The sequence below is a fragment of the Fringilla coelebs genome (genome assembly GCF_963513975.1).
Source record: "Fringilla coelebs genome assembly, chromosome: 1".
NCBI lineage: Eukaryota > Metazoa > Chordata > Aves > Passeriformes > Fringillidae > Fringilla > Fringilla coelebs.
In genome coordinates, this window is record NC_140028.1 from 121,957,422 (window position 1) to 121,984,949 (window position 27,528).

The following is a 27,528-nucleotide window of genomic DNA, read 5'->3' on the forward strand; positions in this document are numbered from 1 at the left end:
ATTATCATACAAACATTATTTATTGCTGCTTTATATTGTAAGCAATTAAATGAAGAAACCTTTTAAACTCAAGGGAATTTTAATAGGTTACTTGCAAAATGTTATTGCAGGCAACAACTTGTACATGATTTTAGTTCCAAACCCACCAAAAAATTATACAAATCAGCATTGTAAAAGTGTCAGATTAATGCCTTACAGGCTTTGCTGGCAGAATTAATTTCTAAATTCTAGATGTGGGGAAACGTTACTCTCATTTTTTTCCTTTTCCATTTTTTTTTAGAAAAATTTACAAGTGAAATATTACTACAAAACTTTTTTTTTTATAAGGAATTTTTGCAAAACATTTACATTTTTACCATCAACTATTTTTCTGTTTCAAAATCATTATGTAGATTTAATACCCTATGCTGCACATCAATTCTTGCGGGATGACAATTCAGTGACATGCATAAAAAAACACCACAAGGCATTAAAATGAAGACTTAAATACAAATATTGTTGCAATAAAACAGTTATAAAATTGAAAAATAGGACCTAAACATCATGCTTACTTAACTTTGACAAATTAACTTTTTCTCCTAGATTACACACTTTTATTACTGCTCTCGTGAAAGAATGTGATAAATAATGACCTAACACCAATTGCTAATGTAATCGGCAACACATACACAAACCTAACCAAAGAAAGTATATTGTAAGAAAAAAACTATTCTAACACTGGAGTTCTACCATGGTAAATACACTTTGCACTGATAATTACAATAAAGCAAAATTTTTAATGGTGGCAAAGGGAATGAACAGTGAAATGCCATTAAACAAGATACTACTGCACATCTGTGCCCTATTACTTACAACAGCTATATCCCACTGAGTCAAATAAAGGACATTGAAATTTACGATCCTTTTAAGACAGAAAAGTGGATTCAGAATGGTATGCAGAACAGACTGGCAGAATGTTTCTAATTCCAGCGGTAAAATGTGCACCTGCTAACACAAGTTAATGTACTTGAGATGCTATGAAGCCAACCAGATTTAGATTTGTATACATCTATAATAGGGATTCATTGCAGATTAAAAATTACTTCAGTTTCCTATCTGCATACATAAGTATGCATGAAAAAATTACATATGAAATGGTTGTGCAGAATGCTTGTAACATCAGTTTACAAAACTGTTAACTTTTAGGAAATATTAACATTAGGAAAGTTCTTCTTTGCATAAAGTAATGTAGAGCACTGATTGTGAAGCATAATGATAAAATATATCTTTGACGTTTCATTTCCTTTATAATAAAATTAACAGTTAATACTACCTAATGTTCATCTGTATTAAATGTAACACCTAATTGCTTCTGATGTTTTAAATCCAGATACATCAGTTAAGAGTACTTTAAATAAAATATACAAAATAATGTACAAAACCCAACTAAAATTTAAAGACTCTGTTACAAGTCTAAAAAAGCTTTAAGAAACTTGAAATTTATAACCACAGTGTAAAATTGTTTTTCTTTAATCTCAAAGCTTTTTATGTAAACTGAAAGTATAAAATACCCTCAGCTTAGTATTTTGCTACAAAGGGCTGGCCTAAAGTGTACACAGTGTAAACAATGGCATTTCTTTTGCTTCAAAAATACAGAAAACACCACAAGATTGATAAATTGTTCAGATGAGAAGTATATGATCTTTAGGGAATGCACAGGGTACCTGTTACGTCTTGCAAACTAACAGCTACCACACACATTCTTCCTTTCATAATTTGTAGGGGAAAGAAAAACATCTTATTCCTCTTGCACTGTACTTCCTTCAATTACATTAAAATATTTTGATGTATAAATCTCCTTAAAAACCGGTCATGGGAATTTATTAACAAGTGACTGTAGATGTAAAATGTTATATTTATGTTTAGGGGAAGTAATTAAAAATCCTGAGTATGAAGTATTTGGCCATCTTTCCTCCTTGTACCTACTACTAATTTTCACATAGAAAATTTTTGTTGCTGTTTTTTCTTTTTTTCTTTTTTTTCTTTTTACATTTCCTCTATATTCACTGTAACATCTGAAAATGTAACCAAACCTTTGAAACCAAAAGTCATGTCCCAAAATGAATAATGATAGTATTTCTCTTTTCCCAGTTTGTTTTTTGGTTGGAGGGTCAATATAAGACTTGATAAGTTACAGATACTTGTTACCAGCCTACATATTATCCTTGAAGAGAAAAGAGATGGTAATATTTAGGGGAAAGAGAAAATGTTTACTTACTTCTTTCCTTATTAAAATGTGATAATTAATTTTCTTTTCTTTGGCTATTAAGTCAAAGCACAAAGAACTCAGCACATTAACCACAACATAACAAACTAGTATTTACAGAGAGGAGATACTGGACAACAATCAGTTGTCAGATTGATTTCCATGAATTCTAACAAAATTAAAACAATCAAACACCTAAGGTTGAGTTTTTAAGATTAAGTTATCTATGAGTTAGAAATGGGCCACAGATGTTTTAAAATACAGAATCATAGAACCACAGAATGGTTTGGGTTGGAACAGACCTTAAAGATCATCTAATTCCAACCTCCTTGCCATGGGCGGGGAAATATAAAATGAAATGAATTACCAAAAATTGACACAATTTTTTTTCATTCTACATTAAGATACCATTACTTTTGTAAATCATATGTTAATATCTTTCCTACTGTTTACACTAATTCTACATAGCCTAGCTCTCCACACGAAGAGAGGAATTAGAACTCACTGATTGTCATTTATACACACTACTATAATGTAGTAGTCAAAATTAATCTGAGGCCCACCTCAGAACCACTTTGCAGCATGCATCATCCAGCTGCTACTTGAGTAATTCCAAAATTTGAGAAAAGATGGCCAAAATTAACCAACGTGTTGTATGGACTGAGCAAACCCCCAAAATATGTCCACTGTTGTTCATCCTGTGTTCTGTTTTGCTGCGCCTTTTGGGAAAAGGATGCTCTCATTAAAATATTACAAATGTATGTTAAAAACAAAGTGCCTTCATCAAATGGTATTAATCCTAGTTAAGGTCCACCCAGTTTTACATTGATACTATCAGATTTCATAAACACATTAACATACAGTGCTAAAATAGGGGGGAAAAGTTCACTTAAAATCATTGCGGAATATACAGATATATAACTAAAAAAGTACAGTATGGAAATATTATTCCTCTATCTGTTTATCCAGTCATCAATTTGCGCTGTTTGTATTTTTGAAATTTTTGTCTTGTTGCACCGGTGTACACTTCCCATGCTGACCCTCCAACCTGGAACACTTACAGAAGTCATGACTGAAAAAAAGATTTCCTGCTCTGTAATCCACTTTACCAGGCCACTTCCATATCCTGAAAGGTATGTAAACTTAAGTGCAGCACTAGGTGTCCATATAAACGATCCTTTCAGAATTCTTCCATGTTTGTTGAAACGTTAGGGGTTGCTGGGTTCGAATCTTGAGAAATGGCAGCAACAGTGACAATTCTTGGAGAACCAAGAACCTCAGTAACTGAAGAGTCCAGTTCTCCTGAGGTAACAATAGCAAGGGCTGTTCCACCACCCTTCTTGTTTTGATGAGTTTTGACATGTTTCGAGAGATGGTCACTTCGCATAAACCTTTTAGAACATTCTGGGCATTCAAATCTCTTTTCACCTTTTTAAAAAGAAAAAGAAAACCAAAATGTTACTGAAAGAGAGCAATGAACACTGCTTGATCATCTGACTCTCACCCTATTCTATTCAACACTCAAAATGTCTTTAAAAGGACACCTTTTCCATCTGTCTCATTTCCAGGTGTGTGCTGTTCAGTCACAGGCTTTTGGCCACCTACTCTTCACTACTAAAATGTTCTCAACAAGTAATTGCTATGCTGTGATCATCTGATGAGAAGTTTGAATTTTAGGACAGCAGAGAATTTTTATAAACTTCCATAAACCTACCAGAGTGAGGGAGGTAAAAGCATGCAAAGAACAACTTGGTAGCATTATTTAAGAAGGCTTTTTAAATTTAGATTACAGCGATGGGAAACAAATCCGGAAACATGAATTCCAATGCTCCATGAAGATGTATGAAATCTACACCAAGAGAGACAAATTCAATTTACCAAAAGGTCCTGTTACTGTTCAAATGTAATTAGTGCTTAGACATCAGGTGCTCTAAGTTGGCGGAGAAGGGACAGGGAGGGGGAGATACTCTCCTGGGGCTAAAAATATGAAGGCTGATAAAATTTTTCAGCTTTTAAAAGACCAACTCTTCCATTCTGAACTGTTAAGAGACTTTGCTTTATCAGTTCCCACCTGAAACTAGGAAATTTCCCAAGAAGACCAAATCTAGTGTATGGACTAGGTTAATAAATTTCTTAAGGACTGAGCTAATCCAAGTGAGGAAACAATAACCCTGGTCTATGGTCAATCCTATGTGCCTGACCTAAATTTGTAAGATTTATATCAGGCACTAGCTAATGTACATCAGCTATCTATGATGAAATGGTCATCTCTTTCTAGCCTACATACAAAAGAACAGTTGCAATAGACCCGTTTTTATTTACATGATTTCATAGTCAGCCTAAATTAATGAAAACTGGAATCTAGCACCTTCTTATTTTAAAGTTACTTTACTCACATTTAAAGGTAATTTTCAGCTAACTTAGTAAGTGAGAACTTGGTACCATTTTTTAACTATGTCCACTACAATTCAGACTTGCTGTACTATGGCTACAGAGAGGGATGACCAACCTGTGTGGGTTCTTCTGTGCCTTTGTAATTCATCACTCCTTGTGAATCGCTTGCCACAAAAAATCCAGTTGCACACAAATGGTCTTTCACCGGTATGCCAGCGCAGATGTGCCCGAAGATGAGATGTCTTGCCATAAACTTTTCCACAACCTTCAATATGGCAGATATGCTGTTTCTTTTTTCCTGGCTCATTGCTGCCTCTAAAAAGATCATAGTTAAGCAGCTAAGTAGTTATATTCTAAAACATAACCAGCTATTAGGAGAAACATTTCATGCTAATAGAGGCAATTTTAATCCCCGTCTAAAAAAGCCCACACAAATGTGCTTTCTAATAGAAAGCATTCAAAATCTAGGCAATATAGGAGAATCTCATTCCCAAATCAGGCAAGCTGTGATAAGATATACTGATAAAAGTTACATTAAATATATACTGATTAAATATATACTGATAAAAGTTACATTTACCTTCCTTCTCCCTCTCTGCAATTAGGACATGAGCAGGCAACTCTTCTCAGTCTCTTGCCAGGCTGCACTTCCTGGTCAGAAGCTTGTTGAGCTTGTTGAAGCTGCACTTGTGTTATCTGATCGGGACTAACAGCACCAATTGCTGCATTAGCAATGCCACCTACTGCTACGGTTACAGGAGCTATTGTGGCTTGCTGTACTTTTACTCCATCCTGTCCTTGCTGTTGACCTGTAAAACAAAAATTGTTTGTACCTTTTATTAGTCATTCCAATAAGTGAAATGCAGAAATAAACTTTGCACATTTACATTAGGTGGACAAAAATTCCACCTAATGTTAAGGTAAGCCACAAACAAAATATGAACTCCAGCCATTTTCCTGAAGTATTACCTACCTGCTAATTTAATGTAATTTGTTATTAAAACAGCACAAGACTGCAAATTACTGACTGAAACTAAGAAAAATTAACTAGTTTAACAAATGTATTTTTTCTTAAAAGCTGAGATAGGCAAAATCTTACACAGAAATATAGTTCAGTCAATTGCCAATTAATGTCTACCTAATAACATTTGAACTCTATCTGCATTCAGAAAACTACAATTAGCTAATTAAGAAGTTGCTTTATGGCACTTAAAGAATTGTTACTTCTCTAACAATCTGTCTTGAATCAACATCAAGCCAGAAAGGAACTTTTGAATGAAAAAGAAACTTAGGACTAGACTTGAACAAGGTAACAAACCAAAGCTGGTTTGAGACTGTTTTGCAGGATTCTCTACTCAGGATAGGGTAACCCTGGTTAGATGTATAAATGCGGGGAAAAGAAGCAAGAGCAGACCAGGGGAAAGAGATCTGATATTTGGATTGATGGCAAGCTGAAGATGAGTCAACAGTGTCCCCTGGCAGCCAAAATGGTCAGCTGTATCCTGGGGTGTATCCAGTAGAGCGCAGTGAGCCGAGTGAGGGAAGTGACTGGGAAGTGATTGGGAAATGACTGGGAAGTGACTGTCCTGCTCTGCTCTGCACTGGTGCAGCCTTACCTCGAGCACTCTGAGCTGGTTTGGGTGCCTTAGTGGAAGAAGCACATCAAATTGTTGGACTGTCCAACAGTTTGATGTGCTTCTTCCACTAAGGCAGAGGGAGGGGACCAAGATGACGAAAGGTCTCAAGGGCAAGGTGTACAAGGAGCAGCTGAGGTCACTTGTTTTGTTCAGCTGGGAGAAGAGAAGGCTGAGGGGTGGCCTCCACAAAGTCTACACCTTCCTCAAGGGAGGCAGTGGAGGGAGAGGTGCTGATCTCCTCTCTTCTCTCTCTGGTGACTGGTGATAGGACATGAGGGAATAGCATGAATCTGCACCAGGGAAAGCTCAGGTGGGACATTAAGAAAAAGACTCTTCACTGAGAGGGTGGTCAATCACCAGAACAGCCTCCCCAGGGAAGGGTTCAAATATAAGTCCAAGACTGACTCAATGAACAAAGAATTCAGCTTCATTGTGTAAGTCCATTATCTCATTGGCTTTCTTGATCTAAGGAAATCTGGATTACTGGCTTGATATTAAAGCAAAAGAAGCTATTCCAATATAGGTAAGAAGTGTAGTTTCTTGAACAACAAAGTAATATTATGTTTGTTTTAAAAGTTAGTACTATACAGACTTAGAAAATACATAAAATAAACTAAATTTGACAAAGAATGACTTTCAGCCACAATATGACTGAATGCCAGCCCTCTTAGTAACTCTTAGTAGAGTAGAATGGGACAAAATATAGATGCTGCTCTTTTCAAAAAATTCACTGCTTTCATACAGCTGTGAAATTAAAGGAAATACTATCTCCTTATTTAGAGATTGTAACAGGGCACCCAGAATTCTTTAGAGCAGAATACAATATTTAAGACATGAAAGTCGTCAGTATTGAAACATTAATTTAAAATTTAGAAATTCCTCAGGGATAACGTGATTCAGAGATATTTGAAAAGGTTTTAATAACTTTTGTAGCATCCATAACAGGCACCACCAATGGGGATAAGAAGAATGCTCTCTCTGAAGCCTAAACTGCCTAGGTACTGAGTGAGTTGACACACAGCCTAGGATAGGACAATGACTACTTCACTCACATGTTCGCTGAGGGGCAACAGATGCTTGCACAGACTATCTTGTGTAACAGCCAGAGATGAAATCTAACACACACCACCTAGCACCACCACATACATGCATACAGGTTAGTACTGAAGAACATGACACACAGAGAACCTCCCAAAGTGACTTATTTGTCATCTAAAGGCCACTGCTGGCTACAGGAAATTGAATAAATCTGGTTTCTGCCTAGGTCGGTACCATTATTTTCACCTGAAGCACTGATCAAATTTTCCCAATTACTTCCCTTAGTTTATGACTGGAAGTCACATCTGATGCCTAGATATGAATAAACAAGAATTCCTTGTCATTTTAAGAAGGCCACAAATACTGACAGACACTGAGTGTTTTCAGTTCTCTGAAAAGAACAAGGACAAGCCCATAAGAGATAGTGTTTGAAGCCCACTTGCTATTGGACATATAGAACAAACAAACAAACAAGAAATCTAAAAGGATTCTGGTATCAGCAGAAAAGGAAAAATAATTACAGGCTTAATCTTGAGTGCACAGTCCCCATATGTTTAGGACAGAACCAAGTCTTTATTTTCAGAGCGGCAGCGTACTGGAAACATATTTATTTCCCATACTTTAATAGGAAAGAAAAGCACTTATGATAATCCTTGAGGGAGAATACGATAAGGTAAGAAGAGTATCATGATATAAATGCAAATAGTAATATCAAATACTTTAGTCTAACAGTGGCTGAAGAGGATACTAGAGCTTCCAAAGAAAGTGCCAGTCCTGGGGCTACTCCTTGTCAGGCTGTTAAGCTGTTTATAGCACTGAGTGCTATAAACAGCCAGAGTCAAAAAAAGGCTAATCCTTTTTTTTATATCTTAATATGATAATATTAATATGATAATGTGATTGCTTGTGATAAAAAGCCCGTTGCACTTTCTGGTGAGCCAAAGGTAAATGAAAAGGAAGAACTTGCTCAATGTGCAGTCCACAAAGCACAACGCACTCCCCACCTGTTAAACATGCCCAGCATGCAAACTCCTTTTATTCACAGAGCAGCACCACAAATGAAGCATCTGTGAATGGTCACTACAAAAATTAAAGATATAACAGATACTGTGACCTACTGCAGCCTCCTATTCTATTTTCAATATTAGTCACATTTTTGAGCACATTGTTAAGAATTTTATTACAGTCTGTTAGAAGGATGACTCCATTCATGCCACAAAGTTCTATTGGAGCAAAGAAGTCCTGAGACCTAATCAGTCTGTGGTCAGAACTCAGTTGAAAAGGATATTTATCTCTTTGTCTCTGATTTTCTTGAATTGATATTAAAGTTTCAAGGCAACCTTTCCCTGTGCTGTCCTGAGGTGACTTTATGATGTGGTATCCTCATAGTCTGTATTTTTGCTCAGAAATGGGCCCTGTAGCTCTAAACTAGGCCCAGAGAGACAGAGAGAGCAAAGGGGAGGGAGAAGATGCACACCATTTATCTGCAGAAACTTCATTCTTACTCCCCTGAAATTTCTTTTCTCACTGACTGTGCTGCCTAGCACGGACAGCAAGAGAAACGTAAAGCTCTCAGAGTGCTCTTGGAGTTAGGAGCCATGTAGCTAGAAAGAGAAAACTGAGAGTCTTTCTTTTCTTTTAAACTAGCTTCCAGTTCATTAGCCGAGACAAAAGGTTTTTCTCTAGACTGTGGCTTCTTCAGAGGAACTACTCAACTCTGCTGCTCCTGTCCAGAAGACCAACACTGCCACATCATGCCCTCCTTGGACACTGCCTTGCCATCTCCTAACTGGAAAAAAGCCATGCCTACAAAAAAAACTTTAGACTCTGAATCTACTATCTCTTCAGAGCAAAGAGAAGTTTTATTGTTTAACATTATTCTTTTTTTAAATGTATGTGAGTAGTTTGCTCATTAAATAAATAAAGTTTTTTCTACTTCTCTCAAAGAATAATTTACCTCCCAAACTGGTCGGGGGAGGGATTGCTTAAATCTGCTTTCTAAAGAGATCCCTTCAAAGTTTCCTCCCTAAATTCACCCTACACCAAGACAGCTGCCAAAACAAGGCTTTTCAAGTAAGATGTGAATTGAGACACTTGAACCCTGAGGAGGATGACTACTTTTCTCTTCCCACGATTACTGGTTAATATTCAAGATATAATTCTAGGATATGACAAATCAACATTTATAGAGAAGTCTGTTCAGCATTTCTAAAAATCCAATATATTTTGCTGATTCCATATGAACCAACTTTCACTGTCCAAGTAATGACACAACCAACTACACAAGGGTATTCTGACACTTCTTCAGAATATCAAATACCACTGCTGACACACACTTTACCTTTTTGAACTTTCCTTTCCAGGATACACACTACTGAGCTACAACCTTAATCTATTTATTAAACTTAATACAGTTACACATTTGAGTAGAAATTATTCACAATAACCAGAAAAATGACAATAAAAATACAAAGGTGATAAGGTTGCTCAGGCAGACAATTACACTCCCCACATGGTTTCAGTTAAACAGTAATAAGTTGACTGCTCTTTAGCTAGCATTAACTAGTTACAACATTTTCTAATATGCATATTGATTTTTCTTCTTTAATCTCATGGAGTCACTATTTTAAACTCCCTTCCCTTAAATTCCACTTACTAAATTCAGAACAGAAGGTTCTGAAGCTCTCAGAATATCATGCAAATTGGCTTATTTGAAGAACCAAGCCCCAATATTCAATAAGCAAATCTAGTTTTTTGAGGTAAAAGAGTAACTGAAGAAAACACACACACAATAGAATATTCTTTCTCAGAGCTTTACACAGCTATGAAAAAACAGTGGGAAGTTCAGTAATGTAATTACTGGACTTAATTTTGGTTTTGAACTTCTGAGAGAGCCCCCCAACAAGCCAGCACACTAGTAATGCACAGGGTAGAAATGTATCTATTCTCATTTCAAAGCTGTTAAACATAAAAGTCTTTGTTCTTTGAGAATAACAGGAGTGTATTTTAGACCAGTTGAAATATCTTTTCTCCTAAAGAAAAATCAGAAAATTTTCACAAAACAACTGACAGAACATGCCCAAAATCTCAAAGTGAGTCTGCTATAGTCTTGAGTTGTATGGGATTTTTTTGTAAACAGTATACTAGAATTCTATGCATCACTAGGAGCTTTAACTTTTACATCACTTGCACTCATTAAAGAGGAAGAAAAACAAAGGGAATATAAAGGGAAGATAAGAGAATTTAATTATTTCTTAAATCACCTCTGACAAAGAAAAGATACTGAGAAAACTTAATGTTGATATGAGTTTGTCAGCAGCCTACTGAATTAAATGAGGGCAACTTCTAGAAGTTCAAAACAGAGAGGATTTTTCAGTTGAGAGGATATAGGTCTAAACCAGCTTCTTATTTGGAGAAAAAAACCAACAAACCCAGCAAACAAACCTGCTTACTCTAAAAACAGGTGGCTGAGATAATGTTATCCACACAGGAAGAAAATGATCTCTTGACACTATCTAGATGGAGAAAAAAAGGCTTATTAAAAATATTCCTTTCAAAGTCTTACTAGAAGCATGAATTGCTATTTAAAGCCTTCCAGAAATGCGCTATAATCAACAGATCACTTGAAATTGCTTCTTCCTGACATACTCCAAACCACAAGACCTGATATCACTACACTTCACCATTCATAATCAAACCCTTCAGTAACAACAGCTCTCATGTTTCAGCACACGTTTCAGAAAGAGGCCTAAACAAGTCACTATGTGAGGGAACAAAGTTACACTTCAGTTCATGTATGTTATTCTGTATGAGCTGTGAAAGCAGTCATTGCACACTGACACCTGCTTTTGGAATAGAGAAAGTTTTCTCAAGTTCCCATGATTTCTTTAATGACGATTTCTGAAATTGTGAAATATCTTGATTTAAAAAAATTATCACTGAACTTGCATATGTCTGAGCTTTACTGTACATACTGTCAGGATAGAAAGGTAAGTTACAACCAAATGCTACAAAATAACATTGACACTAAATTGCATTTCATTTCCTTTTAGGCCTACCCTCTCTCTTGCTATTGAAGAGTAACTGTTTATTTGACCATAGGACAAAATAAAAACAGTAAGGGAACCTGTTATAGTATTTAATTACAAATCAAGTGCAACAGAAGTCTCACCTATTGCAATATTACAAATTTGATTATGACTGAATAGAATTTTTTTAAGCTTCTCAAACAGAAGAACCTGCATGATCTCTTATCATGGGGTTTAGTCACTAATCTTTCCCATTTAAGCCATTAAGTAACTGCATTACTTATTAACATGAGATACAGGATTATCAAGATAAATGATTGCACATCCTTTATTCTTCAGCATCACTTGTTCAGCTTTCCAATTCTGCAGTAAAATTGCATCTTAGCAGGTAAAACTCACATGTACTTTCCCATACATGAGTTTGTAACACATTCATGCAAGAAAATTTAACAACTTTAAGTAAATACTATGAAACCAATTAATAAACACACACACCAATCACATTTTCAGTTAAAAATTAATTTGTAAAACCATAACAGGACTTGAATGACTTAAGAAAGCCGATGCATGGTACCTAAATCACTTCTACAGAGTGATTGATCACTGGTTATTAGGCTTGGCCATCCATTGTAAGTCAATCCAAGCTTCCTTTTACCACACACTACACCTGCTTTCCTACTCTTGTTCACCTGACGCAGCAGGCACAAAACTCAGATGACTCTCTGAGGTAAATAGAACAGAAGGGAAAGAAAAGGACTTTATTGATCTCCAGAAATCATGAGAGTAAAGCATTAGAAAACTGGATCTTGGAAAGAAGAGAAATTTAAGACTTAGAAAAGGATACTTCTAAGTTCTGGTACATAGTTCCTCAGAAAAATAATGTATATATTTCCTGTTGCTATTGTGCAGACAACATATAGCAGCCAAAAGATGAGAGCATCAATGACAGAGTTATCTCAGTAGGGTGCACCTTACAGCAAAATCTGAGAAACACCTGGTAAAATCTACCTGCAGCTACAGTGGCTAATGCTGCAAAGAAGAAAATTTGTTCAACTGTGTATTCTAAAAAGCAAAGAAAAGGCTGCAGTTAGAATCCAAAATTCAATGCATACTACTACAAGACAACCTGCAAAGTTCCAAAGCTCTACAGGCATCAGAGCTGATGCAGCAACTCACCCATTAACAACTCACTGACAGAAAGCAATGGGAAAAATTTTTTTCATCTTCTCTTGCCCTGCATACACCAGATACTGTAAGCTTGAAAACATCCTTTAATATTCTTTTTCCACAATGACATAAACATAATTTACACTAAGATAATATCTATCTACTTTATATATTTATTTATAATACAATATACTTATAATAACATGCCTATATGATATAATAGAATAAAATGCTTTGATTAAGGTATAGCCAAGTTTTAAATATTATTTTAAAGTGTCAATATAGTTAGAGATCCTCAATTTAAAAAAAAATCTACTATGAAGGAGGTTTCATGCTGAAAAAAGAAGCACAAATCACATTTTAAAATGACATATATGTAAAGACAACACTGAGTTTAAATATTTACAAAGATGATGATACAGTATGCTGAACATTCTGCTCTCTTTTCTAAGCAGGGGTTAATAAAGATTTATGAAGAAACAGTATGCGACAAAAGAAGAATTCCCCAGAACAGAAACTTCACGCACTGATGCAAGGGACCCACACATTCTGTAGAGATCATTTTGGAGTAAGAAGAGGAACTGGATTCACCCAGCTACTACAAGGGTCATCCCAAATCACAGCATTGTGTCCAGATGCTTCTAGAAGCAGAAAGTTTCCAGTGCAAACTGCAGCATCAAATAGACATCTGTCTTTTCTACCTCCTACAGGGGCACTGCAGCAAGTTTCTATCTTTTGTCCATGGCTAACTTTGTCAAGATTTGTAAGAACTTGCTATACTCTTTTTCAAGAGACTTAAGTCTCAGTGTGCTGAAAAATTACTGAAGCGTATAATAACTACACTTAACTTTTATTGCAAGTTCCGCTTCAAGAGTGAAGTTTGAGGCAATAAAGTTAGAGGGGTTTAAGTATCTTTAAAAATATGAAGTTTTTTTCCCTTTAGTGCAAGAATCATATTGGTAACCAAAATAAAATCAAACCAATGTCCCAAAAGTTTCACCAAGTTACTTTAATGATTTTTCAAAAACGTAAGGCCTTACCCAAGTGCTTTAGGACAACCTGAGGGCACTTCAGTACTTTGAGCCAGAAAATAAGTTTTCCCAGCTGGTAAGACCTTTCATTAAACTGAAAGCAAGTTTACTTTTTATTACTTTATTAAACATAGGAAAGAGCTACCACAAATACAACACAGAAAGACGCATACAAAACCAATATAAAAATCAACACAGAGCTACAATTCCACAAAAATTAGTCTTGAACAACCAACTGGGGGTTTCAGTTAAAGCAAGGCAATGTCCCTGGTTGTTTTGGATACTGCGACTTCAAATGAAAAGAAAATATAGTCAATTTATTAAGTATTCTAAAGAAGGAGATGGAATCAGAAAAGTAAATTGTTACACTAACGAAAAGAGACCATTCCAAAAAAACCTTAATTTTCATCATTATTGAATAAATAGTCAAAAAGTATATTTAGAGTGAGTGTCCAAGAACACCTCTCTGCAGATGAACACAAGTAGTTTCCTACATGCTGAAACTTAGAGCAACAGCTGAAAACCCAAGCACCAGCTGTGCTGCTAAGTACCAGACACATTGCACGGAAACTAGCAGCAGATACAAGAAATTGAGAGTCTTAGATTTACTTTTATGGAACATCTCCCTCTCCCCCATCCCCTTGCCCAAAGTCTCAAATTATTCTACAGCTTGCTTATAGCCACAGCAGAATGTGGCCCAGTTCTTTCCTTCAACTCTTCCCCCTAACTCTTAAATGGGTAGGACTAGAAAGAAGCCTGTGGACTGTCTGTCTCCACAGTCTGACTAGAGGCAGTCAATAACTGACAATCTCCAAAAAAACAAAAATCCCAAAACAAAACAAAAATCAAATGCTACCTTACACACTTCTGCCATATGGTAACAAAAACACACACTCAGAAAGTGCAATTTTCTGCACCTCCATTCAATTTATGGGTATTGCCATGAAGTAGCAATAACTGAATCTTGAAAGGACAGAAGTAGGCTAATATGAAAGAATATTAGCCTAAGATTCCAGTACTCTATTTGGATTTTGGGAAGTAGGCTGGGAGCTTTTCTGGGTGGGTATTATGGGATTTTGACTATGATTTAGCTGGCTTACATATTTTACACTTGACTAGAAGGTTCATGAATTTTCTTGAAGTAAATATTTTGGCTGTATGAAATAGTATGTTGATCAAGGTAAAAGTAAATATGCAAAAAAAAAGGCAAAGATTAAAAGGAATTTAAAGGCTATTATCAGGAAAAAAACCAAGATTCATAAAATATTTTTAAAGATCTTATGCAGCACGACTAAACATGAGCATCAAGCTTTGGTTCTATTAACAGCCTATGAATGAATAGGCTGACCAATATTAAAACTAACTTGTTTATTAAGATGTAAAACCTGAAACTTTGTTATAGTCCTTATCAGGCAAGACCAACAAAACCACATATTATAGAATTACAAAAGAAGGGCCACATAAATAAGTAAGATCCAAACCCATAAAAGTTCTGACATTTTCTTTAACACTGTTAACCCTACAAAACTGTTTACCTAGTCTTTTTTTTTGGATTGGAACAAATGGAAGACTTCATGCTTTTATCAGTTCTTCCTGATGATCAGAGAAACAAGAAAATCAAGGCCCATTTTTTAAACTTCAGTATTTTTCTCCAGGGAAAAACGGTCACATCATCACTTGAAACTATAATTAAGGAAACTCAGGCTTAACGTGTATCCCAAGGGTGTTTTTGGCAGGAAGATATTAACTGATAATTCTCTCTTTACAACAAAATAATACTAGACTTCCAGTCTATGAAGATTGAATATGCATGTTGGGGTGATCCAGTTTTTCCAATGACCAACTGATCAAGGTGTATGACTGTTATCAACTTCAGCAGCATTAAACACCACTGGAGATGCCACTGTTAGGAACAGATGCATACAGAAATCAATATAACTGTATAACCATACCCCAAACTAAACTAAGCATGTGCTCTGATGTTACATTTCTCAAGAGACTGCAGATGTCCAGAACTACTGTTTTACTCATAACCAGAGTAAAATATTAATTTAAAAAATTATACATCATTATGCAGTCCTGACCACTTCCGAAGCTACTATGCCATAGCATATAAATCAAGCTACTTTTATCCATTAAAATTATCCATTATCCATTAAAAATCATTGACCACTAAAAAAAAAAAGAGTTGTTTTTCAATAATCATAGAACATCCTGAGTTGGGAGGGACCCACAAGCATCATCAAGTCCAACTCCTGGCTCTCCACAGAGCAACCACAGGGCAGGTTACTGGAAGGCTCCCAGAAACAATAATAACATTGTTTCACTTGAAATTAATACTCCTCTTAGAATACAACATCCCATTCCATATAAAGTTAGCTTTTTTAATAATAACCACTGCTAATAAAATATTTTTTAATATGTGAAAACAGTAAGAAAATATTTATTTCATCTGCCAGCTCCAAAATCAAATGAGACCTAGAACTTCAAAATTTAGGTTACAGTGAGGAAGCTGTTGAAATGAAATTATGAATATGCTTCTTGTCTTCCCCTTACACCAGGTGGTAATGGAAGAACAAGAAGGTTGGCTTAGTGCAGATCTAAGTATGCTTTAACAAAGAAAAAATTACTAACAAGCTGTTGAAGATGTACCTTATTATTCAATTCACTTGCTTGGCATTTTATGAACAAGAAAGTTCAGCCAATTCTTTTCCTGTTCCACATGCTTCAATTTCTAACAACAGGGATTGAGAGAAGGGATAGTAAAACCCAATATTCTCAAGACAGGGCTTACATTTAAGGCTTACATTTTGTTCTTGAAGTTTATAGCATAAAAATAGCTCATTATAAACTATTTTACCTTGCAATTATGAGCAAAGTTGGTACTTGAAATGCTTCCCCTTCCCAGTTTAATTTAGAAGTAATGATGAAGTCATGCCTTGCTACTCACAGGTCAGGCAGAAAAGACTAGTTTTACTGAGGCATATTTACCAGGTTATTCTCTGCTGGCAATTTATCTGAACTGGCAGATTGGACATTTCTTAGGCATCAAGTTCAGAACTGCTATATTGACACTTTTATTTTTACGCTAACATCACCATGGCTAATGTTTGTTTTCAACTGCAGTTTGTTGTCAAACTGTTTCTGCCACTGTATTGAATTTCAGTTTAAGAAAATCCTATAACCAAACCAATTTTGCCATTCGGAGACTAACTACTTCTCCTGTAATTACTTTGAAATATTTGAAAAGGATGACAGCACTATAATATTTAGAACACTGTGGTTCTGCAACAATTCTCAGCTCAAGGCAGCCTGAGAACAGTTGTGACCCTTCATGACTTCGGAAAAAGTATGCTGCATTTCTATACTCCTCCCATCTACACTCTCAGAATGCCAAGTCACATACTATGAAGTAAAAAACCAAGACACACTCCTTTTTTTACTTGCTTGTTTTTTTTAATACAGCTCAATGCTTTGTACTTATCTTTTTACTACAGATTCCACAGCTTGAAGCTTGTTTCTTTCAAGATATTTGCTGCATCTTGCTTGTCATTGAACATCCAGGAAAACACTGCATGTTACTTAAAAAAAAAAAAAATCATGCAACCCCTATCCTTCAGCTCCTTTGACTTCCACCTTTGGTGCTTATACTTCCCAGTTTTCTTGTATGCACTGTGGCTGTTTTAAACCCTTTTCAACTTCTAACCATCTCCAGGAATCCCTTCTTGCTTAGCTATACCACTCACCAAGTTCTGTTTCTAGACATACTATTACATTAACATGAGAGGAGCCCCACAGGATATGCTGTCACAAAAATGCATTTTTGTTTGTTCAACAGTGTAAGGGCAATATTCTAGGACTTCAGACTAAACACCTTCCCCTCCCTCAAAATCTAGCATACATAATAGAGAGTAATAGAAGACTGTGAATAGTATAAAGATGAATCAGGTATTTTAAGTTTCCATAATAGAGGAACTTAAGAACTTTAAATAAAAACATGTCTTATGCAACAATTAAAACACAATATATTGCAGACAAATATTGAATGCATAAAAAAATAGGCAGACTCAGAAAAGACAAATTCAGAGAAAAAAAATCCATTGAGAGCCATTAAACTTTTTCTTAAAAAAATCCCACTTTTGGTTTAGGAGTATGCAGGTGACTGAATGAGGGAAGAGAATCTGAGCAATGGTCTTTGTATATGTATCACCTGCAGTCAGCATGAGAGAGGGTCAGAAACACTTCTGAATCTTACATTCATAGAATCATACAGTGTTTTGGGTCACAAGGCACCTTTAAGGATCATGTAGCTCTGATCCCCCTGCGATGGGCAGGGACATCTTCAGCTAGATCACATTGCTCAAAGACCTACTCAGCCTCATCTTGAACACTTCCAGGGATGAGGCATCTACAACCTTTTTGGAAAACCTGTTCCAGTGTCTCACCACACTCAGAGTAAAGCATTTCTTCCATGTCCCATCTAAACCTACCCTTTTTCAGCTTAAAACTGCTGCCCCTTGCGCTGTTATTGCCAACAGGTCTTGGTAAAAAGTCTTTCTGACAAGATTCTGTTGTATACCTGGAAGGCTCCCAGAGCTTTCTCTTCACAAGTTTGAATAACCCCAACTCTTGCAGCCCATCTTCATACAAGATGTCTTCTCTGATCATCTTCATGGCTCTCTTCTGGACCAGCTGTAACAGATCCATGTCTATTTTCTAGTGGGGATCCCAGCACAGTACTATGGATGAGGTCTCACAACAGTGGCAAAAAGAGAGAGAATCACATCCCTTGAACTGCTGGCCTTGTTTGTTTTTACGTAGCCCAGGATACCATAGGCTTGCTGGGCTGCAAGCGCACATTGTCAGCGCATATCCCATTTTTCATCTGCTAATATCCCCAAGTCTTTCTCCACACAGCTGCTCTCAATCCATTATTTTATCACACAATCTATACTGAGATTACTACATCATCACAGGTGGGGGACCATTCATTCAGCTTGCTGAAGTACAATGAGGTTCACATTGGCCCACTTCTCAAGCCTGCCAAGACCCCTCTGGATGCCATCCTTTCCCTCAAGCACATCAACTGCACTGCTCATTTTGGTGCTGTCTGTGAATTTGCCAAGGGTGCACAGAATCCCCCAACATCATTAGTAAAGATAGTACTGGACCCAATACAGACCTGTGAGGTACATCATTGATTACTGACCTACATTTGGAGATTGAGTGTGGCCATCCAGCTGCATCCCTACCATCCATAAAATCCCTAACTCTCCAAGGCTACTGCAAAGGACTATGTCAAAAACCTTTACAAAAAGTCACAGCAGATGAAGTAGATTGTCGGCAGCTCTTCCTTTACCTACTGATACAGTCACTCCAGCACAGAAGGCCAATGGATTAGTCAGGCACGATTTGCCCTCTGCAAAGCCATGTTTGGTGTACATTTGGGACAACATGTTGGCTGTCTCTAACCACCTCTGTACCCATATGCCTGGACATAGCTGACACAAGGTGTGTTCCATGATTGTACCAGACACAGATTAGGTTGACTGCTTAGTAGTTCTCAGGGGCCTAATTATGACCTTTTTATAAATTGGTGATGTTTCCCTTTTTCCAGTGACATACAGTTAATCTAATCCGTTTTTTTTCCTGTTTAAAGAATTAGGTAGAATGCTTCAAAGTCCTCATCAAACTTTGACCCAGAATGACAGTCATGTCTAAACAGTATATTGAGTCTTTGAACTGCAAGTCCTAAAACTAGCGACTGTCAGACAAGAAGACTTAATAAAGAGGGAAAGGGAAGAGAAAGCCTTGAAGAAAGGCTGAAGCCGGATGCAGACAAGTGGTAAAATGCAAAAGAAATCAAGAGACCTCAAGGTACTGACAAATTGCATAACTACTAGCCACAGTGATGTGAAAGTATCTGGCCAAAGAGAGAAATGCTCTAGTAGCTCACATTACTAGAGTGTGAAACAGAATGGCAAGGCTCACTATATATTTTTAAGTATCCTAATAAGAACACTTGGCATTGGATTTCATTGTCATTAAGAACTATTTTGGAGCCCATCGCACATCCCTACAAAAGACTTAAAACTCTCCAGCTTTACTATTGCCAGGCAACAGCCTGTTCCACTGAACAGAAGTCATCACTCCAGGTTGTTTTGGGTGGATGAACTCCAAATTCCCCATAATTCAGACCATGTCACCACTCATGTTCAAGAAAAAGGCTTGAACTTTTGTTGCAAGGTGATGGAATCTGATGACTTTTGCTTAAAAAAAATTATTTTGGAACAAGTATACATAAAGTACAAGTAATATTTTTCACTATTTTAAAACAAAATCATCTAATTCACTTTTGTATGGGGCAAACACCTCCACCATCATGAAACAAAAGTACTCTAAGAAGTACCATAAAGGTAGATATAAGTTTGATCTATTACTTTTTTTTCTCATAAAGAAAGAGGGAATTTTTCTGAAGGACAAAAAAAAAAAAAAAAAAAAAAAAACCAAAAAAAACCACCAAACCAAAAACTCCAACCAGAAAACTCCACAAAAACCCACCAAAAAACCCCTCCGAGAATAAGAGCGAAAGGTCAAAAGAACCAACCAAACAAAACAACTCCGCCTACCAAAAGGAAACTATTTTACAAATTGTATCTTTTTCTTAGACTCAACTAGTACTAAAAGCAGTTCCTTTCACATAGTCTCTTACACTGTCAATCAATTCATCTAGACAAACCTACCGTAATTTAAAAGGGGGCTGGTGACAGGAATCCTTTGAACTTGCATCTGCAACTCTCACAGCAGAAGCCTTGAAAAAAAGGCAAGGGTATTCTGCAGTATCTACTTTTCCCCAAAGACCAGAGGGGCTAAATTCAGGAAGTTGCCACCACTAACATTTCAGGCTATTCCCCTCCACAGGGAAACGTGCAAAATAACAACTGACAGCAGAGAAGAAATAGTGCAGAAGTAGCTTGGTAAAAGGCTAAGACAGGTACTGATCTCACAGCAAGGCAGGTATTAGTAGATCCCTGAATGTTCAAGCAACCACAGTGGTTTTTATGCAGCCTGTTGTTTGTCTCCCTCTTAATTAAACAACTGATTAAAGATCTGGTCAGAAACTTAACTGGATGAGAATAAAACTTTCTTCTGTACATTTAATTATCCCTTTGACTGACACTTTGTACACCTTAATAAAATTTTATGGAATCACAGATTGGCATAGACTTTGAGGGACCTCTGGAGAGCATCTGGTTCCATCACCCTGCTCAGGCAGGGCCACCTACAGAAAGCTGTCCAGGACCATGTCCTGACAGTTTCTGAATATCTCTGAAGATGGAAAGCCTACAAGTTCTCTGAGCAACCTGCGTCAGTACTCAGCATCTCTCACAGTAAAAAAATAATTTTCATCACTGACATTGAAGTTTTCTCTCAGGCCAGAAAGTGAAAGATTATGAGAACTTCTCTGCTTTCCCCTGCATTTTTGACCACATGTAACATATAATCTTAAGTATGGTACTTACCAGGATCAGTTTTTGAACTTTTAACTGAAAAAACACAAAAAGAAACCCCAAACACACTTATACATCTTGCTAGATTTACTGTAGACTTTCAGTAACAAAAATTATGAAAGATGGACCAAAATATAGTATTTACCAGAAGATCTTAAGGTTCTTCTTCCCAATGTGAAATTTTTTTCTTTTGGAATTTAGAATCTATTTGACAAAACAACAAAAACAACAAAAAAAAAAAACCAAACCAGCCCCAAACAAAAGAACCACAACTCCCCCCATTTCTCAAAATTTTCTATAAATCAACAATTCTATTATAATTTTAAATTAAGTATTTTCCTGCTTTACTCTTTCATTTACTACTGAAATACTAAAGAAAAAAATGCTTAAATATCTCACTGTGGAAATAACTAGGAAAACCACTGCTGATGGAACAGAAATATGACACAAATACAAAACCAGTTATTTATTTTGATTTTTTATTGTGATTTTAAAAGTTTTTTTTCTAGAAACTCAACTGGCTTGATTGAAGGGGTTTGATTGAAGGACAATGTAACTTCTTTTCCCTAACCGAGTTAGAGCGCCTGAATCAATGTATGGGATGAGTTCTTCACTCAGCGTTCTCCTTAAAATTTTCTGGACTTCCTCCACACAGCTCATTTCTAACACCTACTTCTACTGCTCATTTGTCACAAATGAACTACTTGTGGAGAGTTCAGCTTATTTTCAAGACACTTCACACTGGTAAGCTCAGGTACTGCAGAAAAGAAATACCAGTCTGCAGACATTGAGGTAGCTGAGCTGTTTGTTTTTCAAAAGGCTTTCTGTAATGATGCCTGGGAATAACAAAAAAAAAAAAAAAAAACAAAAACAAAAACAAAACAACAACAACATTTCAAATAAAAACCAGCAAACCCAAGGAAGTTAACAGCCCTGATCAAGTCAGCTTATTCTATTTAGGTGGCAAGCAAAGTATAGATCTTAGCATGTTTGTAATTTTCTATTTCATAACCATTCTTTCCTTGGAATCTTAATACATTAGTACTAAGGATTGCACATCATGTTCTTCCCTTCCCTTTTCATGTTACCATGTCTCCCATTCCCAGAGTGTAGAATCAGGAAGTTTCATAGGACAGAAGCAGAGATAAGTAAGAAAAGGAAATTACAACTAATCTCTTGCATTCAAAAATCTTGTTCTTCCTCCATAACATCAAGTCCTGGGGGAGAAATAGTACCTTATTGACAAAGGAAAGGAAAAAATGTCAGAATAGGAGTGGAGCACGTCTTCTATGGGAAAGACTGACAAAAATGGGGTTGTTCAGTCTGAAGGAAAGAAGGCGCTGGGGAGACCTTATAGAACCTTCCAATACCTAAAGGGGCTACAAGAGACTTGAAGAGGAACTTTCTACAAGGGCATGTAGTGATAGGACAATGGGGAATGGCCTTATTATGAAAGAAGGTAGGTGTAGATTAGACAAAAGAAAAAGGTTTTCTTACAATAAGGGTAGCAAAATACTGGAACAGATTGCCCAGGGAGGTGGTGGATGCCCCATCCCTGGAAACATTCAAAGCCAGCCATCTGAGCAACCTGATGTAGTTGAAGATGTCTCTGATCATTGCAGAGGGGTTGAACTACATGACCTTTAAAGGCCCCTTTCAATCCAAACTATTCTATGTTTCTATGATTCACTGCTGCCAAAAAATTATGAAAACAGCTGTAAGGCCTACTGGGAGCAGGGCGTGAGAGAGTGGGCACACTGAAGAAGAATTCAATGGTCACAAAATGTAGTCTAGTTAGCATACAAACACTGTATGACTAAGGCTTAGCTTGTCCAAGACCGTACTTGTGATTCATTGCCCTTTTTTTCATCCTCAAGTTACCAATCTCAATCCCTTTATTTTCCAAAAGACATCATATACAAGCACAGGTAGGGTCAACATAACCAACAAAGATGATATTCAGAATCTCTTGCTCTAACACCTGCTAGTGTGTACTGGATAGTAGTACACCATTTGTAAGCAGAGAAAAAACCTACATGCAGAAAGGTTTTTCCAGCACCCTCAAATATAGGCTGTTCCCAAAACAGGCTTCCTATGGAGTCCCCTACCAAAGTAGAGACTTCTGTGTAAGAAAACCGTCAACCAGTGCCTTCCTATCAAGAAAAAAAGTGTTCCAAGGTAAATAAGACTGCAGCTGCTCAGCTACAGCTAACCAAACTTCTCTTTGAACCATTACAGCTAAACACAAGGTCAAGATTTTAATTCCAATTACCCAGATTAATGCTTGTGTGACACTCCTTAAACAAGCCAGGTTTAGTGCCATCTAACTCAGCTCTTAGTATTTCAACATGCCATTCCATGCTGAGAAGAACCATAGCAGACAAAATTCCCCAATAGCAGATTTCTTACTACTAAACTATGTTAGTAGTTATGTCTCCTCAAAAACATTTCAATCAAAAAGAACAATTTTTCACCCAGTTAAACATTTTTCATCTTAGCATATGATTATAAAAACCAAACCGTTTAAGAGTCAATATGATACTAATGTTTGCTCATGCAGACTTGACAGCAGTTAAACATGATGTGTTTTTTCTAACAATTTTATAGTAAAAAAACTGTGCCTATAGTCAGGCTGTTGTTGGGAAGAGTTCATTGTAACTACTACAATAGAAGACTTTTACTTCTATGACATAAACCCAAGTTTAGGTAAGTAGTTATCAAGCTGGCAAAGATAACTCCTCCCTAAATCAAGTTTTATCCTAAACATTAAAAGTCAGCAAATTTTACATAAAGAGGTGTCCTTGTGGGACACTGCAGAGACCTTGCACAGAGTTTACTGTAAAACTAAGTTCAGTTATACAGCCTAGAACCTTTTAATAGCTCCTTTCCCAACCATTAGACCAGCATAACCAAACAGGCATTTCATAGTATTTATCAAAAGTTCAGCAGCAAGTATTGAACTACAGTCACCAGTTGGCTTTATCTTTTGATTTTAGAGCAAGGCACAGAAACTATGTGCAAGCACACCTTATTCCACTCAATCTCTTTGCAGAACTCAAACTTTCAAGGGAACAACTTTATGAGTTAGTGCAGAATGCAATGAGTAGTTCCATATGAATGCATGCCAGGACACAAGGTATCCCAGCTCACACATTGTCACTTCTCATTCTACATCCCCAAAAGAAGATTAGGAATACTGCTTGATTGGAAAAAGCTTTTTTGTGCTGGCTTTTAAACATACCAAAGCTCTATCAGTAAAGTCTCATGTTCACTTCTGGAGCCTACAAGTCTTTAGTAGGACAGAGTACAGAAATATTTAAGTATAGTTTATCAAATACAAACAGTTCCATTTCAATTGACACCACTGTTAACATTAATTCAATGTTTAGCAAAAATGTCAGCTATTTTAAAATCTGAATTTTAGTGATAAGTGTGAGATATTTCCTCACAGTTAAGGGTTTAACGTTCATTACAGAAAATTCTGAAGAAAGAGTGCTAATCTAAAATCATCTGGTAGTAAGAAAAAAAAACAAAACAAAGTCACAAACAACCACCACAAACAAAACAAAACAACCATACAAACAAGCAAAACTCCAAAACTTTGTCAGACCACTCACCCGCAACGCTGGTAATGGTAACAGGAACTCCTTGAACTTGAACACCTGCAGCGCTCAGGTTGGCAACACTTACTGTTTGAAGATTAGGTACTGAAGCAAGCTGGGCAGCATTCAGAGTGATGGGGGTACCAGCAACAGCCACCGGAGCAATCTGGGCAATGGTTGTGCCACCACTTGAAGACACAGGAGTAATGGTTAGTTGTTGGGGTAACCCAGCATTTTGAACTTGCAGATTTGAAAGGCTTTGCAGATTCTGAACCTGCACAGTTTGCCAGCTGATCTGTCCTGATGGTGTTAAAGTTGGAGCCCTGATGAGCACCTGAGTTGGGCTCACTGCCTGCAGCTGAACATTTTGCAAAGGCTGCTGCTGGATGGTCTGTATAGTCTGCCCTGACTGGAGCTGAAATGACTGTGGAGGAATGGCCTGAATAATCTGCTGTTGAGGCTGCTGGATCTGTATCTGCTGCAGAATAGGCTGACCTACGATCTGGACCTGTTGAAGGGAACCTGACTGATCCTGGACGTTCTGTAGTCCATTGGACTGAAGCTGACTGGAGCTCTGGGCTTCGGAGTCTGTAGCAGTTGTTTGAGGTTCTTCAGTCGCCTGCTCTGAACTGCTGCCTGCTGTGCTTGTGTATTGGCCTGTTTCTGCAGAGCTTACCAGTGTGTCACTGCTAGTCAGAGATGTTGAGGCAGTGGTTGTAGCAGTGGAAGATGAGGAAGGAGACTCTGGCATGGTACTACCAGAGGCAGAAGTGACAGGTGTAGACGCCAGCTGATTTCCATTGGAAACTCCACTCTCAGTAGACTGGCCAACTTGCCCTGAACTTCCTCCAGTGGCAACGTTGTTAATCACAGGCAAAGCCAGAGTTACCCCACCAATGTTTATAGGTAGCGTTGTTACAACTTGCGCCTGAGTACCAGGAATAGTTTGCAGTTGCAGTGGTATGGAAACACCGGGCCTAATTTGGACTGGAACTGTCTGATTTGCTAGGTTTTGAGCAATAACATTTCCTGAAGCTGTCCTATTTGCAGTTGTAAGGATAGCTTGATTATTCCCTGCAGGAATAAGCTGAATTTGACCCTGTATGTCTTGTAGACCAGTAGCATTGGATGGATTGATTTGACCTTCTGTTGTCTGAATCTGTGGAATCACTTGGTACTGGACACTACCACTTGGATTTTGTACTTGAATAACTTGGAATTGTCCAGGGGTTGTTGTAGAAGAATTGCTTGATTTGGTTTTCGAAGGAGATGTACTTCCATTGTTACTGCTGGAGGGACTTGCTGCACTTGAGGCAACAGAAGATCCTTGCTGAGCAACATTATTTTCTTTTGAAGCAGAAGGAGCAGCAGCAACGAGCTGCCAAGCATTTCCAGCTAGCTGAGTTGTTACCAACTCCAACTGCTGTGGCTGATTCTGAAGCTGAACCAAACCTTGATTAGGGTCTATAATAATCTGCTGCTGTCCAGTTCCTTGATTCTCACCAGGAGTTCCTATTTTGCTGCAAGTGGCTGCTAGCAAAGCGAGAGGCGAAGGCTGAGAATCCTATCCATAAAAAGAGAAAAGAGAAAAGGATTCAGGACAAGAGTGCAAGTATGAAGCATCAAAAGTCAGTATTAAGGTTTGCACAGGAAGCCAAAAAAAAAAAAAACCCAACAAGGTGCTTCTGCACAGAGACCAATGATATAGCTCTGAATAAGGAAGTATGAATTGCTGTAAATAATCTTTAAACATAGTGCTCTTAAAAGTCTTTAATTATCAATGATTGTGTGACAGCCAAGACCTCAACTGCATCATCAATTCAGTCTTTTTTCCCCCTCAAAATAAAGAAAAAAAATTAAAAATGCTTCTATTACATGAAAAGCAGCTGATCACTGCAAAATGCAACCAAACAAACATGTCCAGGCAGTAAAAACACTGCACCCAACCAACTGTGCTTCATCCAACCCAAAGAAAGATGCCCTGAGCAGGAAATGCTGTTAGCTGAACATTTCATTTTAAATGCTAATAGTTTGGGCACTTCCCTATTCGGGTGTGTGTTCTTTACCTGTGAGCCTCCTGTTTTCCCTTTTTTATTATTATTGTTGTTATTCTCTGCCTCGGGAGATTTCTCTCCCTCTGTGGGCATAGTTTCCTCCTTCTTTTGATCTGCAAAAATATCAAGTGTAACAGGTTAATTATTCACCTTCATTTATACAATAACAAAACCTACGAGCATATCCTTTTCGGTTCCCAGCTTGCCGCTTTTGCCTCTTCATAAAAACAACAGTACAAATCATTATTACAAAAGAACGAGTCCTAAGAAACGTGGTTTGAAACCCAACCCATGGGGGCTGGAGAGTTAACACCCAGAAAGGGGAGGTTTGGTTTCCTCTCCCAGAGACAGCAGGAAAAAACCACCCACAACCCTCCTCCTCCTCCTGCCCCCTAAAGCATCGGCGGCCACTCAGTGGCCGTCGATGCTTTAGGGGGCAGGAGGAGGGTTGTGCATGGGAGGGAAAGAGGGAGGAAAAGAGGAATGAAGGAGGGAAGGATGTGCACAGGAGGGAGGGTTAGCGAAGAAAGGGGGAATGGAGGAGGGAGGTACGGAGGAGGCAAGCCGGAGGGGCAGGCAGGAGAGGAGGAGAAGAAAGGGGGCATAAGAGGAAGCAGCACGGATGGGCGGAGGGGCAGCGAGAGAAGACCGGGGTAAGAAGGGGGAGAACAGAGGGAAGAAAAGGGGGAACCCGGGAGGGCGGGATAGAGGGGGGATGAAGGGTGGAGGGAGGAGCAGAGGGAGGGAGGGGTGTGCACAGGAGGGAGAGAGGGAGGGGGTTACATACCGCTCATCCCGCATTAATGCCCCGCTGAGGCGCC

At 37.6% G+C, this 27,528-nt stretch overlaps 1 protein-coding gene across 1 annotated transcript; it reads right to left on the bottom strand.

Moving 5' to 3' along the window:
• Positions 1 to 78: 78 nt before the first annotated feature.
• Positions 79 to 27,528, bottom strand: SP4 (Sp4 transcription factor). The gene is made up of 6 exons (XM_084211051.1): positions 27,495 to 27,528; positions 26,720 to 26,820; positions 24,669 to 26,217; positions 5,220 to 5,448; positions 4,755 to 4,954; positions 79 to 3,673 (listed from the first exon to the last, which is right to left on the bottom strand). The coding sequence occupies exons 1-6, from the start codon at positions 27,499 to 27,501 to the stop codon at positions 3,426 to 3,428; spliced, it is 2,334 nt and encodes a 777-aa protein (XP_084067177.1). The 5' UTR covers positions 27,502 to 27,528; the 3' UTR covers positions 79 to 3,425.